Source organism: Micromys minutus, assembly GCF_963924665.1.
Source record: "Micromys minutus genome assembly, chromosome: 3".
NCBI classification, from domain to species: Eukaryota; Metazoa; Chordata; class Mammalia; order Rodentia; family Muridae; genus Micromys; species Micromys minutus.
Window position 1 is genome coordinate 37984167 of NC_137972.1, and position 16703 is coordinate 38000869.

At 41.0% G+C, this 16703-nt stretch overlaps 1 protein-coding gene across 1 annotated transcript; it reads right to left on the reverse strand.

Annotated features, from left to right (window-relative positions):
• Positions 1-5422: 5422 nt before the first annotated feature.
• On the reverse strand, positions 5423-16262 carry LOC308418612 (histone-lysine N-methyltransferase SETMAR). Its single transcript, XM_080914012.1, has 2 exons — positions 16095-16262; positions 5423-6823 (listed from the first exon to the last, which is right to left on the reverse strand). Exons 1-2 carry the CDS (start codon positions 16248-16250, stop codon positions 6035-6037), a joined length of 945 nt encoding a protein of 314 aa, XP_080770138.1. The 5' UTR covers positions 16251-16262; the 3' UTR covers positions 5423-6034.
• Positions 16263-16703: the final 441 nt, after the last annotated feature.

Genomic DNA, 16703 nt, shown 5'->3' on the forward strand with positions numbered 1-16703 from the left:
ATATACACATGTATACATATAGCAATAATTAAAGTAAGAAAATATTAATTTTTGCATTTTTAATTCTTCTCTTTTTTTAAACAACTTTATTTTACAAAACAAAGATAAATGTACAGATTTTAAACATTTTTTGCTTAAAATTATATATTTTTGTCAGTACTTTTTTTCAGATTTTAACATAATTTTTAAATAAAACTATATGAATATATTTTTTAGTCAGTACTTGATTTTTTTCAAGGTTTGATAGTATGCCTTGAAAACTTAATAGTTACAATGAGCATAAAGTACATGTAAAACAAAGTGTAACATGGAAATAGTTAAAGTTTTCTTGTTTTGTAAATATTTTGTTTTGTTTTGTTTTGTTTTCTTTATTTCTTGGACTTCATACAGTCTGTGAGTTGTTTCTGGGGGAGTGCAAGCCTCTGGGGTTAGCATCCCACTATCAGTGACTGCATATTATGTCTGTTCTTTTGTGACTGGGTTATCTCACTCAGGATGATATTCTCTAGATGCAGCCATTTTCTTAAGAATTTGGTTAAGTCATTGTTTCCCTTGTCTCCTTTATAAGCATCAAGGCAGGGACAGCTTGTGAGAACTGTGGATAAAAGTATCCTCATAACCAGATGAGCAAAATCACATGCAAGGCTGGTTGTAATATGAATGAAAGTTGGCAGAAACACTGAATGTTTCTAAATTCCATCATCTTTGCTCATACCTTGGCATTCACTGAGGTGGTGATATTTGAATAGGTAATAAAATAATGATCTTGTTGGGTTCATAAATTACTATGTAGTTTCTGTAAATGTGCTTTTCTTATCTTTCAGTAAAATCATAAATTGTGTTACAACAAATACAGTTTTCATAAAGTTGTTCTGTTAACATTAAATAAGAGAAACCTTTGAGGCATTAAGAGTTCTGTGTTGGTGTTTAAAAATCAGAGCTTCATTCTGCTGAGTTGGCATTGAAAACAGACCATGAAATTTATCATGCTCAAATCTAGTGGGGTCACATACAATAAAGTATCATTAGTGCAGAAAACAAACATTCTTACCATATAAACTATTATTTTTGAGGGTCACTTTCACCATCTCTTAAATACAATACTGTCATGAATCAATATAAAACTTTTAAAATCACATAGAAACAAATGTAAAGTAACATGAGCTATGTAATAGTCTGAAAAATCTGTTTCCAGGCAGACGTAGTAAATACTGCATAGTTTGTGAACACCTCTTGACCTCTGAATGGGAACAGGAAGCGAAACACACTGTAGGAACACAATTGTGTTTGTGCTGAAGAGAAGGATTTAATACGTTAAGGAACTTGATTCTTTTCTTTCCAACCATTTGCATTTCAACGTAGGCATTTCACATTCTTCCTGCATCTCAGAGCAGCATCCATCTACAGTGGTGACAATGGCTCCAGCCACAAGCATCTTACAGAATTAGGCAAAGCCAGGTCTTATTCTACAAACAAAAAGTAACTTGGGGGATGACTGGAGTGGGCTCTAAGCACCTGGTCTTGCAGGGTCTTGCAGAGTCTCAGCATTAACACTGCTCATAAACATCTATGGCTCCAGTACCAGGAGATCCAGTACCCTCTTCTGGCCTCCTTGGGCACTACGAATACACAGTGGTGCACAGGCATACATGTAAACAAAACACTTACATACAGAAAATAAACAAATCTAAACAGAGACAAACAGACAAACAAAGCAACCCCAAACAAGTAGACAAGCATTTTCCTAGGGACTAAGGATATTATCCCTGACCTGAATGTTGAGGATTTCAGGTTTCAGGTTTCTCCTCTTCCCTCCCCTCTTCTTCCCTCTTTTTCCGGCAGAAGCTTAGTGGAGCTATAATTCAGAAAATTCTCTCCTTTAAAAAAAACATAACAAAGTATACAACAGTTTTGAATAACTCTGAAATATTTTATTATCCTTTTCAAACATCCTAATGTATCTCTAGCAACCAGCAACTCTGTATTAGTCAGGGTTCTCTAGAGGAACAGATCTTATAGAAAGAACCTATCCAGTATGTATATATGTTTGTATGTATGTATGTATCATCTATCTATATAAAGGGGAATTATTAGACTGGCTTACAAGGCTGTGCTCCCTCTAGTCCAACAACAGCGGTCTACCAACCACAGGTCTAAAAATCCAGTAGTTGTTTAGTTCAAGAGGCTGGATGTCTTACCTGGTCTTCAGTATATGCCAGAATTCCAAAGAACTTTTTCTTCAGAATTAAGCATTAAATGAAATCCATAAATTAAATCAAGTGGTTTGATTAATAAACAATCCCTCACATGTGTGCTCAACCATTAGCGTTTAAGTAAAATATAGATTTTTTTTGTTAATAGCCAAGAATATTCATTTCAATTCTCAGATGTTGCCTGTTTCCAGCCTTTAGCAACTACTAATCTGTCACAGCTCTGTTTGAGGTGACTGCCTTGCAAAATACCTGTATAAACTTTTAATGCCACTAATCATATATATATATATATATATATATATATATATATATATATATATATATATGACATTCCAATATCTCTATATCCTTGTCAAGTTTTCTGTCATTCTGACTTTCGCTGTCATAGTGAATCTGAAGTGCTATGTGTGGCTTTGATTTGTTTATCTCTAAGTAATAATGACTGTAAGTAAGCATCTTTCCATTCTCTTACTAGCCGTGTATGTGTATATGTATGTTATCCATGAATGTATGCCTACAGGTATGTATCAGAGAAATAGTTTGCATTTACTTTTGCTGTAGACTTTGATGGACCAGTTTCAGACTTATGGATAGCCCATTTACCTTCCATCACATCTTCACACGCGTCATCTGCTACAGTTACCGAATCAACGTTGACATTTCACTCTTAATGGAAGTTTGGAGTTGACACTGTAGTTTTACCTGTTTAAATCTGCTCCAGGACATCACATCACACTTAGATGTCCTCTCTCCTCTGCCTCCTCTTGGCTGTGGCTGTTTTTGACTTACTGGTTTTGGCATTTTTTTGTAATTAAAGAAAAAAGTCTATTTGGGGTGTTCAGCCTGTGCATGAGTGTGCCACATTTGTACAGGGCCGAGGGAGGCCAAAAGAGGGCACTAGATACTCGGGAACTGAAGTTCAAATGGATGCTGGAATTGAACCCAGGTCTTTTGGAAGAACAATCAGAGCTTTTTAACTGCTGAGCCATTTTCCCCCTCCAGCTTTCCTTGTCTTTGATGACTGTGGCAGTTTTTGAGGAGTTGTAGTCAACATTTTTGTAGAATGCTTTATTGCGTTCATCTTACTTTCCCCCCCTCATGACCAGAGTAAGGTGATGGGACTTAGGAAGATCACAGAAGTGAAGCGCCATCTTTATTATAAAATGGAACTCACATAAATACATTTTTAGAAACCCCAGTCAAGCAAACATTTTAAATCTTTTTCTCTGAAAAGTATAAGTCTCAGACTTTTTAAGTTCATTTTTACTTTTCGTGTACATGTATGTTTACCACACATACCTGGGTCGCTTGTGCCCAGGGAAGCCAGAAGGGCCATCAAATCTCCTGCAACTGGAGTTCCAAATGGTTGTGAGCTGCCATGTGTGTTCTGGGACAGAACTTGGGTACTTTGCAAGAGTAGCCAGTGCTTTAATCTCTGCAGTTCCCATGGTGACATTAAGGAATCAAAGCAAATACAGTTAACTTGGCACTTAGGAGAGGCTTCAGCTTTAACCTTCGGATGATGGTTTTCAGGAGTTTGATTTATTTAAGTGTAAGGAAGTTCACAAGCATATGGCAGTTAAAGTTGAGAATGGCCCCAATGGGCTCATACATTTGAATACTTGGTTTCCAGTTGATGGAACTGTTAAGAAAGGACTTGAGCTGTTCTCAGTTTTCTCTGTCCTGTGCTTATGGAAGCTCCCAGCTGTTTCTGCTGCCATCACGGACTCTCATTGGAGCCATAATCTCAACTTTCTTGTAGAAGTTGCCTTGGCCATGGTATTTTATCAGAGTAACAGAAAGTAACAAGATGAAGGACACACACACACACAAACCTCAAATTTCTTGTATTCAGTTTTCCCTGTGGTTGAGTGCTGATGTGTCTGAGCAGATTGTCCTCTGTGAATATCCCCGAGTCAAGATGGAGGTGTTCAGTAGTGTGCAGATGAAAAGCAGCAAGGATAGCTTAACCAGATAGTGAGCCAAAAATTGTCCCCAAAGATTTCCTTATTGCTTCTTATGTAGTTTGGGTCCTTTAGTAACAGTGTAACAAAAAGAGCCATTTTGGAGTGAGAGATACAAGCTCACTTATGAAAAGAAGGGATCTCCCCACCCCCGAGGAATCAAGGCACCAGAAAGATTGGCAGAGAGAAATGATTAGTTTGAAGGCAAATTTTGACATTTTACCCTTGTAACTTGGGGCATTTTATGTACAATCTACTATCTTGTTCCCAGGGAATTGTTTCTGAAGCTATGAGACCACAAACCCTGATATACTCATAGCACCTTTACTGAGACAATTCACATACATTTTTCTCTATTTTTAAAATCTTTACTTATTTATCTTATGTATGTACACTGTTGCTGTCTTCAGACACCCCAGAAGAGTGAATCAGATCCCACTAGAGATGGTTGTGAGCCACCGTGTGGTAGCTGGAAATTGAACTCAGGACCTCTGGAAGAGCAGTCAGTGCTCTTAACCACTGAGCCATCTCTCCAGCCCCCTCTTTTTTTTTTTCCTTGATGGACAACTAACATTTAGGTTATTATACAGGAATAGGGTGTTATAAATAATATAACCTTCTTTATAAAGCACAGAGCCTCCTCGTAGTATGGTTTATATGTACTACAGAAATAGATTTCTTTTTACTAACAATATACATGACTGAATAATTGTCCTTAAGATATTTAACTTCTGCAGAATATACACAGAATGAACCTGATATTTCATAGAGCTGTCTGCTTATTTATTCATCTTGGGGAACACATGCTGGAACTGGAGCTTCTGCATCCTAGGCAGGTGCTTTATGCGGAGCTCCATCCTCCAGACTGCAGTGCACTGTGTTTTTCTATTAGCCTTCTTTTAATAAGTGCAGTTAGAAGCCGTTGTCCCTCCGCAAGTTTAAATGGAGTTATAAAACGCCCACCTGCTCTATCGTGTTGACAGGGTTATCCTGCTGTTACTAATATGTGAAGGAGTGAGGCTGTTTGAGGTTTTGAAACCTAACTTCACAAGCTCTGCGACACAGCCAAGAGTATAGCAAAACCTTTACAATAAATAGGCTTCCTCTTTTGACCTGATTAGAGATGGAAGTCATTGGTTGTACTTCATTATTGTTGGAGATTCTTAAGTTTTTGAAGGTAAACTTAACAATCTTCCTCCTTAATTCATGTTTAGAAACAAACAAGTAATAAGATCAGGAGTCAGATAGAAGACAAACAGCTTTATTGCTGGCAAAACTAGCTGAAAATCGAGGCTGAGGTTTTGTTGACTCATATACAAGGTTTGCCCAAATGTGAGGCAATAGTGGCTTAACATTAGAGGCTCCTCACCTACAAGTGAAGAGCCATCAGCTCAGGACTAGCTGTATTTTCTCCAGGGCCAGATATCTTGTTGATTTGCACGACCTTTGCCAGGGTCGTCCTGGCTTTAGGATGGCTGTTCCAAATTCACCCATCAGGTATGCTTTCTGGTTTTGAAGAGGAAATACCAGGACAAAGCCCAGAGAGTCATCTTTTTCCCTAGTTTCAACATACCCACTTACTGACATTTAGTTACAAATACAAGTATTCTGGGAGAAAGTGCACTGCTGGACATTACAGTGCTGGCCACACCATTGAGTTGAACCTAGGGAACCTGGCAGAGACAGCTCTGGGCAAACCCTTGTCTTACAGGGATGAGCAAGATGCAGACTACAAGGTAGCCTTCCCTTGAGGGTAGGTTGCTTGCAGGAGACAAACCCAGATGGAACGGAATCACTCAGTGCTTGGTTCCCGCTGATTTCTGTCCACAAAGGGGCCAGCATGTAGGACCTCCTTCCCTACCTGGTGCCTGGATTTTCTAAGTGGTCATATAGTGAACCGTCATAGGGCAGGAAAGTGGTGCATGACTGGGCACCACAGTAACAAGGCTTTCTTGGTTGTCCACAATCTATCCTTTCTTTGTCTTTACTGCTTACTTGATTAAGGAATCTTCCTGAATAGTCATAAGAGAGCTCTTCTCCTGGCAAAATATCTTTGGCTGCAAAAAGTGCCAGCTTAGGCACCATGGAGTCAATTCGGACTGGAATCATCAACAGGTTTGGTTCACAAGAATGATTGAGGAATCTCCCAATATTGCCTATGTAGGTAGGGTCGACAAATGTTTCCATGACCTGGCCATTGTACACGTGCTCTCTGATGGCGATGATGTAATTTGAGTCATGTGTTGTTTGTAGGTGAACTCTTCTTTGTACTTCGGAGAACCCTAACACCTCCCCTGCATACTCACAGACGAATCTTCCCTTGGGTATAGATTCCAGTGTCCGAAGTCCCCAGCCTTTCTTTTCTGTCTGGAATACCTGGAGAAGGAACCGGAGACCACTCTGGACTACCCTGTTTCTGCAGTTCTCGCCACACTGGCACAGAACATTGCATTCAAAAACTGGCTTGGCATACTCTGCTTCTGATCCCATGTCCCTAAGGCATGAGCGGTCATCGTAGTTATTCTCATGGTGAAGACAGGGGCAAGTGCCAGGGACACATGGAGTTTTGACACAAGCACATCCCGGAAAGGTTATTTGTGTGGGGTCCATGACTGCTCCAGGCCCAGCTACATGATCAGGAGTATACTGCAAAAATTGGAAACACTGGTTAGAGTGGTATTTACATATTTTATATGGATGTATGTACAGCTTTTAGTGGGGAATCCTTTCAAATTCCAGCATATATGAAATATGACAAGACAAACCTGCAAGAACACAACACCCTGAAACACTACCCTAGAAGATCCTCTCCTACTTGAAGAAATTGAGTTTTAAAGATTTGTTTTGATTTTTGTGAATGTGTGTCTGGATATGTTATGGGTACGGAGATCGGTGAGGACACTTGATCCTCTGGAGCTGAAGTCACAGGAGGTTATGAGCTGTCCCACAAGAGTGCTGGAAACTGAACTTGGCCCTCTGCAGGAATAGCAAGGTCTCTGGACCTCGAAGACCTCCCTCTCCAGTCCCACAAATTCCCTTCCAAAATTCAAAGTTTTGTGGTCTTACAAGAATAAAAGTCACCACAGAAATTTTTTTCTATAATCAGGAATTGAAACCTTTGAAGCTTGTTTTGTTTCCCTTATAGTTCAGTATCAGGAACTGAAATGTTATTTTTTGTTCTTTGAGAATTGCATGTTTATGATAGAATAGGATCATAAAGCTCTACTCCACCCCACCTCCCATCCTTATGCCCCCTTTTTTTGTTAAATAGCTTAAAAGTCTGTTTAGTGCTGCCAATGTGTGTATGATGTGGGGCCACGCCCCAGGAAATGATTTTCCTGCTTTCAGCAGCTATCATCTGCCAAGAGCACCTAAGTTAGGGGAGGCGCTTCACGAATCACCTCCCCATCCATGCTGGGATTTTAGTTGGTTTGATCTTGTGTGAGTCTTCGGAGGTAACCACAGCTGCTGTGAGTTAGTGAGTGCAGCAGCCACATCATAGCCACAGGCCAGTATTTCACCGAGCTCCTCTGCAGCCTCTTTTCCCGCCTCCTCTCTGTGATGTTCCCTGAGTCTGGGCACAGGTGGGAGGACTGATAAGAATGTTCCATTTAGGGCTGAGCACCCGTAACTGCTTATTCTCAAGCACTTTGACCCAAACCTACTGGATTCCATGTCTGTATGAAATTCAATATTTTATCCTTAGCTTATATCCTTTTTAGCTTTATCTGATAATGTATGTACATGCATATGTTCATTATGAGTACTTCTGGGTTAGAAAGTCATAAATGTTAAATTAATCACAGAAATAATTATAAGATGCAATTTATTAAATAGGTATCAATATATAAGTTTTTGAGGTATTAGATACCTGTAAAGAAATTCTGTTCTTATTAAATGACAGAGGGACAATTTGGAAACATTTCTTGGTGTTTTGAATGCACCCAAAATTTCAAAACATTACATTCGTAAAATACGAAGATTAAAGTCTCAAGTCCTCTTGGAAAGCCTGCTGATGTAATTATTTCCTTACAGCTGTTAAGAAGCATAGTTTTAAACCACGAGTTTTGGCTCAGTTGGCAGACTCTTGCCATACAAGCACAGGGACCTGGCTCTGATTCCCCAGCAGACATGTAAAAAATGTCTGGTGTGGCAGCATGCAGCTGTGGCAGCAGGATCCCCAGGACTCACTGGCTAGTCAGCATGTCCTATCAGTGAGTTTCCGACTCATTAAGAGACCCTGGCTCAAAAAGAAAAGGTGGAGAGCAGGTGAGGAAGGAGGTGGTGGGTAAGACAGTGTTCAGTTGCTGTGAACTTCTCAGCCTCTAATGAGCCTTCACGTCCAACAACCTTTTCTTTTTTAAAGCTGATTATCTCAGGCATTTTGTTACAATAGCACAAAGCAGATTAACCCAGGTGCAATCAACCTGTCCAGTGGCTTAGACACAGAGTATGTGCAGCAGAAAGAGCCTGGATTCTAGTCTTCACCTGGAAGCAGTCAGTTCAAAGATGGGATTAGGTGCAAGTCTTTAAGTGTAAGGAACAAACTTACTATCAGAAGCAATGCTGACTTTTCTAGTACAAATACAAGAAAGAAGTTTCACCAGTGTCTTTCCAAACCATTCTTCTGTAGGAGAATGTTCATGGAGCCTGATTTTATTCTGACCCTTAGTAAGGCGGCCTGTGAATGTATCAACAGAGCTGGATAAGGGTAGTTCTGCAAGGCACCAACTGCTTGGCTTTTCATTTGGGGGTAAGAATTTTACAGGATCCTGAGGAATCTTGGAATCGCCCACCTTGGTCCCTTGCTAAAAGGATGTCTTCTGGCCCATGTTTAGCAAAACACTGAACAGCATGCAGTGGCACTTCCTGTGGAGGTTTGGTGGAGCTGTGCAGTCAAGTGCAGAAGCCTACACTTTAAAAAGCACAGAACTGGGGGAGGATTGGCATTCCTGGTGAAGGATTAAGAAGGTGAAGAGTGGGAGTCTGGGGTTGGGGGCAGGCCAGCCTTCTGCTTAGACAGTGATTGGGGGTGGGGTGGGGTTAAAGAGCTTCCTCTTGCATTGTGTCTTACCACTTTAGCTGAGCAGGGATGTCCTACAGGGATCAAAGAGATGCTCTTGCCCATCAAATGCACTGAGGGCTGTCTTACTCAGAACCCACTTTTGGCTTTTTAACTATTCACAGTTGAAATGTAAATGGTTATCAGGGCATTTTAAGAAGCAGCTGTAAAATAAAGATTTTATGATCTCCTTGTGAAACCTTTCATGAAGAGTATTTTTAAACTGATTTGTTCCTCAAGGAGTACATCCTTTTAAAGCACAGTATTAAGTCACTGAACTACAAAATGATTTTTTTTTTCTCCAACACAGATGATTCCTTTTAAAATCAAGATTGACTTAACTGTAGTTTTCTAACCAGAAGAGTATCTTTCTTCTTTTCCCCTAAAAATTAGTCATTTCTATTTAGAAATTTAAGGAAAGTATTTTCATAAGTATTTTGGTATGCTTTACTTATTTTTGCTGTCCTGAAGACTGCGCCTAGGACCTCACACATACAATGTAAGTGCTCTACTGCCGAACTACATCCCCAGTCCATAGTTTACTATGAAACACTCTTTTACATGCTTTGATATATCTTCCTACCATGTGCAAGTAATGTGCTGGGTTTGATCCTTACCCCTCCCAGAACACACACACACACACACACACACACACACACACAGAGAGAGAGAGAGAGAGAGAGAGAGAGACAGAGACAGAGACAGAGAGACAGAGACAGTGTTAAAATTCTGAATCCTTTACTCTTGGGTTACAAATGGCAGCAGATTCAGATATCTTTCAAAAACAATACAGATGGCCAGGTATTTTTCCAGTTTGGCAGCAAGTGTCTCTACCCACTGAACACCAGAATAAATAAAGATGTAATCATTGACTTTGATACCAGTGATGATTATAAATTATTATTATAATTTTTTTCTTCATAGTTCTCCTTCACAGGTTATTAAAACACTAAGAAAAGTATTTTACTGATTTAAAACTATAATGGAGAGTGACCTTTTGAGGTAGGGAGGTAATTCAGTGATAGTTTACCACTTAATCCAGGACAAGAGAATATAATTCTGGGGTTACTGATACAAAAAAAGTGGAAAGACTCCTCAAAAGGCAGAAGGACCCCTCCATGTAACACTCAGTATCAAGCTTATGGTTTAGACAAGATCACCTACCTATGTAAGTGCTGAAAAGGGAAGCAGATGCTTGAACACTGCATGTATTACAGCTCTGAGGGGGAAGGTTTCTGCTATCCATGTGTCACAGCTCTGACAGGAAAGGTATCTTGGCAATAGAGAGCCTGGAGTCACACCACACAACAAACCTCACACAAGAGATTTATTGGAAGAGACATAAGGGAGTGGCTACCTCTGGCGAGAAGCAGCAGGGACTGAGCAGAAGGCAGGCTATCTATAGTGCTTCTCACAGGGTAGAGTTCTCCAGAATGGGTACTGGTGGGATTTGAAGGCAAGCGCAGGGATTTTTGAGCTCAGGTATTGGTGGGTGTTCAGGCTTGGGGATCGGAGGGTTTTCAAGCTCCGGGACTGGTAGGTTTTTGAGGTCAGAGACTGGTGCAGCATGTTTGAGCTCAGGGATTGGTGGGTTTTAAAACGCTGCAGTTGCCTTGGGCCTATTATCCTCCAAACAGGGAGTGTAGTGATGAGACATTACTATGTATCGTTAGAGTCTTCATCCAGACAGGCCAATGGTAGCTACTTTTGGACATTTCTATTATGTGAGATCATTTTCCCCCTCCTTTGTTTGAGCCAGTTTGAGGGATGTTTTATGTTATCAAGGGGGTCCTGGCTAGGACAAGTAGAGCAAAAGCTGCGAATGATGGTAGGAATCAGCTAGAATGTAGTCAGAGAATATAAACTAACAAGGAACTACCAGGTTTTCAACAGTGAGATTGAGATACAAACTGCAACAGTTCAGGCAGAAAAACTCCTTACTGTGTCCAGGAACAAGGGGGCCAAGCCATGGGGGGCTTCCCAGTGCAGAACGTGGATTGTTCTGGAGACACATACAAAAAGCCAGACTCACTTTACCACTATGACTCTTGCAAAGGATTTTGGTAAGTTTTGGATGAACAGTTTCGAGAGGGAAAATACTCATATTGGGTGTGGTCTTCATAAATTTCTAGAGAGATACTGCTACTCAGGGTGTGGCAGTTGCTTTAAAAATATTATCTTGAATTTATTACCTATGTAATCAATGTATCTCACTGATAAAGGAAAATATAAGGGAGAATCTATATAATTACAATTGAGGCTGGCATGTAAATTTAAGAAAACTTAAACAGGGATTATAGTCCATAGTGAAAAAAAACAGGTCCTGGAGCTAAACTGTCTTGCTGCAAACAAAAACCCTGTCTATGAATTCCTTTCCATCCTTGAAAGGAAAGAGTGACTTGGTCATTTGAGTGCAGAGAGTGAGAGCTTGCCTTGCCCAGACTTCCTTTATCTATGACAAACACTGCCTCACTAAGGGCCATATGCATATAGTGGGGTTCACAATCAACAGAATAACATGCAGGGCAAGAAAGGGACTCTTACCAGTCTTGCATCGTCACATGCAGGAGTTAGAAATGATCGCAACATGGTCAGTGGGAAATATGCTCAATAAACCACAGCCTGGGTAGAAATTTCAATCTTCGTTTGCCACAACAAACTCCAGAGAGTAAGAATGTATAAATAGTGACTGTCTAGGAAGCTAAAGTAGGAATAGCAGGTCGCATGCTGAAAAACAGACACTCTGTGTTGACTCCTCTTGGTCATGAGGATTTCATTCTTCTCTGAACTTGGCTGGCATGAACCGGCCTTAATGTTGGATTGTGTCAGATGGCTAGGTGTCATCTCTTAGAGGAATGTGTCTGAAGGAAAAGCATGAGTTCTGGGGAGTGTCATGAAGTGTCCCTTCTAATCTGTAGTTATAGAAACACAGCAGACATCCAGTGTGTTCTGATTGCTTCACTATAGCTTCTGATAACCTCCAACTGCAAGTTGGGACTGTTTTGATTAACATTCTGTATCAAAGCTCCAGAAACTCAAGTATAAGTTTGTATAGTACTAAGACTTTAAGCAAGAGCCTGAGTCTAAAGGAAGTTTCTCGAATCCTAGGAATATTTAAGGAAGCACCAACCTTCCTTCATTCCTTTCTTCCTTTTTTGGGTGTGTTCAAAACCCAGCTACAAGAATCTTTGGATTTACCCTCTAGTGTTGTAAGGTTTTGCTTCTAGCAGCTATTAGGAGACTGTGAGCCAGATAATTCTGGTCAAGGCCCAACTGAGATCTTAAAAATGTTTGAAGTTGATCTGAGGGACCTAACAAATGATTAGACCTGACTTAGCTCAAGAAAACCAATTAGTTTATTTTCTCCTTGGCTTTCAACCAAGGATGTTATGATACACTGGCTTCTAATCTGAACATTTCAATGTGCCCTTTTCTATTTACATGGCACCCTAGAGCAAAGCAAACATAAGTTTATTTTTGCCTTGAGCTTTTCATGCCTTAATGGTTGTGTGAGCCCATGAAGCCAGGGTTTGCAGCAAGTAATCTAGTTTGACTTTTTGTAACATCTCTTTCTTTTGTGTATGTGGAATAAGATGGGGGGAAATGAGCTGAAGGTGAGTTAGGAATATGGGTCACTGATGGAGCGTACTGTAGCACACGTATAACTCTACACTGCATTCCCAGTGTGTAATACACACATCATACTACCACCAGACAGTCTGGGTAACTTTTGAGGCTTATCTTTAAGCTCGTGGATTATCTTTTCTAAGAAGCAGTCTTTTCTATAAGAGATAGCTAGCCTCCCAACATGCCAATATTCTACAATTCCTCCCTGTTCTGAGTAAATTTGTCTATTTTGCCAAACCTTGGATGGTAGAGAGTCTTGGAACTCAACTCTCCATAGCAGTCTTGCTCTGCCCACCCATTATTAACTAGCCAATCATGTCAGCTTGTGAGGTTGAGCCGCTACCAATGAAGTGGTACTAAGCTAACTGAACTCCCACCCTGGTATGCTTGCTCTGCTGGTATGGGCCACTGTGTACTCTTTTGTAAAAGTAAAAGTGCCTGGCTGAGTTACCACTACTTTGTTTAGTATCTCATTTTACGACACCAGGAATATCCTTTTCCAACAGTTGTTCTCCTGATTTTCATGTTTGCCCTCAATGGTTGGCCTAAGAATCAATCATATGGCTCTTCTTCTCCCTTCCCACTTTCTTTTAAAAGTAGACGGACATATTTTAATTTGGAAACTATGATCAGTACATCAAGTCCCCTGAGTTTATGGACAGGAATGACTGTAAGGATTCTAAAGAAGATACTTATATAGCATCTTTTAACTTCTTGATGGTATAGGAGAGCAAACCTAGGAACTTGAGCATAAAGCATTTTGTCATTGAGCTGCCTTCCTAGCAACTAGCTCTGGAGACAGGGTCTTGCTATGTAGCCCAGGTTAGCCCTTATATTCACTCTTCTCCTGTTTCCACAACGGAAGTGCTGAGATTATAGGTGAGTGTTCGGCTAATTAAGTTATTCTTAGTTATTTTGGAACATAAAATAAAGTAGGCTAATTTAGGAGATTTCATTAGGCTAACTATTTTTATAGATAGTCCTTAGAGAAGATGGGAAATAAAATATAATTTAAGACTGGAAATGTATTCTCTGCATCCCAGCTCATCACTTGGTACACTTTTAGTTCCTAATGAGTATTTATTGAAGTTACTCAAGAATGGAGCAATATTTTTCTTTCATGTTAGATACTTCTAGCTTAAGACAAAAGCAACTTGATGCTGTCTTCTGTAACCAAATGATGTCATCTTCTAGGCCTTACCTAATATAGTGCCTGGTGTATAATAGCCACTCAACTGTCTGATGAATAAATAAAAAAACATGGGTGGTCTTAGCAGACAACCTGCAATGTTTGATCTTGATCAATCTTAATGGTTCACTGTTCCGTAGAGTATTATCTACTTGTGTTATCAACAATAAACGGTCAACGCAAATGCAGACATGTATTGCTGGCCACGAATCATAGATCACCTATTTCTCACATTAAAATCCTGCTTTGCTTTTTGAAATTTGCTGTAGGATTTATTGCCCCATTTGCTGTTCACGAAACCCTAGAAGGAAGAATTGCCCTAATTTGTACTCATACCGAATGGGAAAAAGCTATACAATTTTAAATTATTTTCACCTTGCAAACAAGCTCAAGGCTCTGTGGAGAAGCCAAGATGCTGAAGGCATCCTCTAAGTCTGACATCCAAGCGGGCATTCTTCTGCCAGCACCTTTGGTCTTTCCCTATCCCATAGGCAACTCAGGCCTCAGTCTGAGGGGTTGGAGGTTGGAGCAGGGCTTTGAGGTAGCAGCAGTTGTGGGCATGTACTGAGTTCTTACAGAGAACTAGAAACAGTAATTTCCAAAGCAGCTGTGAAGCAAGGAACTATGACTTAAACTCTATGGCTTCTAAGGATTTAAAGAAGTTAATTTATATGTGCCCAAGACCTCTCAGCATGGAGGACACGGCAGCAAACTTTAACTCCAGGGGCTGAGATTCATAACCAGGGCCTATCTTACATGCCAGATAGCTGAGACAAGACAGGGGAACTGTTTGCTCTGATCTCTCACTAAATTCTGAGTACAAGCCAGAAGGGGGAAAGAGCTCTTTCTGAAAAGTCATGCCTCTGCCACACACACTTTGGGGAACTGCCATTTTATAGAAAGTATATGGTACAACCCTTGTTACAGTCATATTACAGGTTCATAGAAAAATATTAAATTCTGTCCATTTAAGAACTTTTCTTTCAGACCCTTCCCCATTCCCTTCTAGAGAGAGAAAGAACATGAAATTGGATGAACTTCGAGGTAGGTAAGAATCTGTGAGGAGTTGGGGGAGGGAAAATGATGACAAACATTGTATGGGATTCTCAAAGAATAAATAATAATAAACAAAAAGTCAAGAAGAATGCAGTTCCAGGAAACAACCTTGATGACTCGTTGGCTCTGTCTTCTACGCGCGCGCGCGCGCACACACACACACACACACACACACACACACACACACACACACGAAAGCAAGATGAAAGATAAAAGGGGCACAATCCAGGAAGATGAAGGATTATTGGGAGAAAGGGACCAGAGAGGGTGGTGGTGGTGCATATCATCAAAACACACTCTGTGCATGGGTGGAAAAATATCATCACGAAACACATTATTATGTATAATTAGCATTTGCTAATGGACATTTTCAAAATTTCATAGTAAAAGTAGATACTTAAAACATAAAAATATCAGAAAAAAAAAAAAAAAAGAATCCTGTTGTTACAGCCAGTTTGATAATTACTACCACGTGGGGGAGCTATGTGTCAATCAGGAGCCCTAGTGCCTCCTGGAGCAGTGAACGGCCCTGGAGTTCTGCTACTCCCAGGGGTTGTGAGCAACCCTTTAGACCCGCTCCTACAAGGGCGTTGGCCTCAACTATTCAAGAAATGAGCAGCTCTCTGGTTCCTTCCATGGAGGCTGTGGGCAGGCCTCTTATCTCTGCCCCAACATGGAAGGGTGCAGGCTCTGCTTTGGGGTAATTAAGAGAAGCCCTGTAGCTAGGTCCTGTGGGACAACCGACAGCTTTCTAGCCCAGTTCCCAACAGCGGTGGTCCCGCTTGGGGAGAGAAGGAAAATAGGGCAGCCCTTTAGCACCGCCCACGTAGGGAAGGGCACTGGCTCTGCGGGAGGGGGGGGGGGGGAGAGAATAGAAACAGCCTTTAGCACCGCCCCTAAGATCTGCGATCAGCCCTCTAACTCCGCCCGTAAAGGAAAGGGCACCACCCCCAGCCCTTTCAGCCACTTAGTCCCGCCTCTACCTGGAAAGGCTTAGGCCTGTGCCCTGTCCCCGATGGCCACAAGCTCACAGGCAAGTTCTCCAGGCCGCACGCTACATCTTGTTCTATCGGGGCTGCAGGTTCATCCTCAGATGTGGCTATCTCGAAAGAAAGCTTCTTCACAGCTTCCGCAGACATTTACGGCCTCACTCTGCCTACTAGACTGACCATCTTGGGCCTCCGGGAGGATGCTGGGAGTTGTGAATTCCGCGGCCCCACTTCCTCATGGGAGTTGTAGTTTTCTCTCCCCACAGGGGCAGGCGAGGGAGAACCTCCCTCAGCATCTTTGGGTTGCTTTCCTCTGGATCCCACTGTTTTAAGCTAGATACATAGCTGATAATTACAGAGCACCAGCTTCTGTATTTGGACGAATATGTTAACATTGCCAAATCTCTCCATTTTGCTTGTCTTGTTTCTTTTTCTTCTTCTTTCTCCAGCACCTCTTCCTCCATCTCCTCTTCTAATGTTCTATCCCCAATGCTTTCTGTGATAACAGGGCCCAATATGGCATGCGATCTTGTTGACTGAAAGGTTGGAGGCTCAAGGGGAACACTGAAATAGATTGTCCTTATAAGATGTTTATTAGAAGAG

Excerpts from the sequence above, each read along its gene's own strand:
- LOC308418612 (XM_080914012.1), bottom strand. The coding sequence starts at position 16,250 with ATGTCTGCGGAAGCTGTGAAGAAGCTTTCTTTCGAGATAGCCACATCT. Across the intron at positions 6,824-16,094 it reads ACAGGCCTAAGCCTTTCCAG|TATACTCCTGATCATGTAGC; the intron begins GTAGAGGCGGGA and ends CAATTTTTGCAG.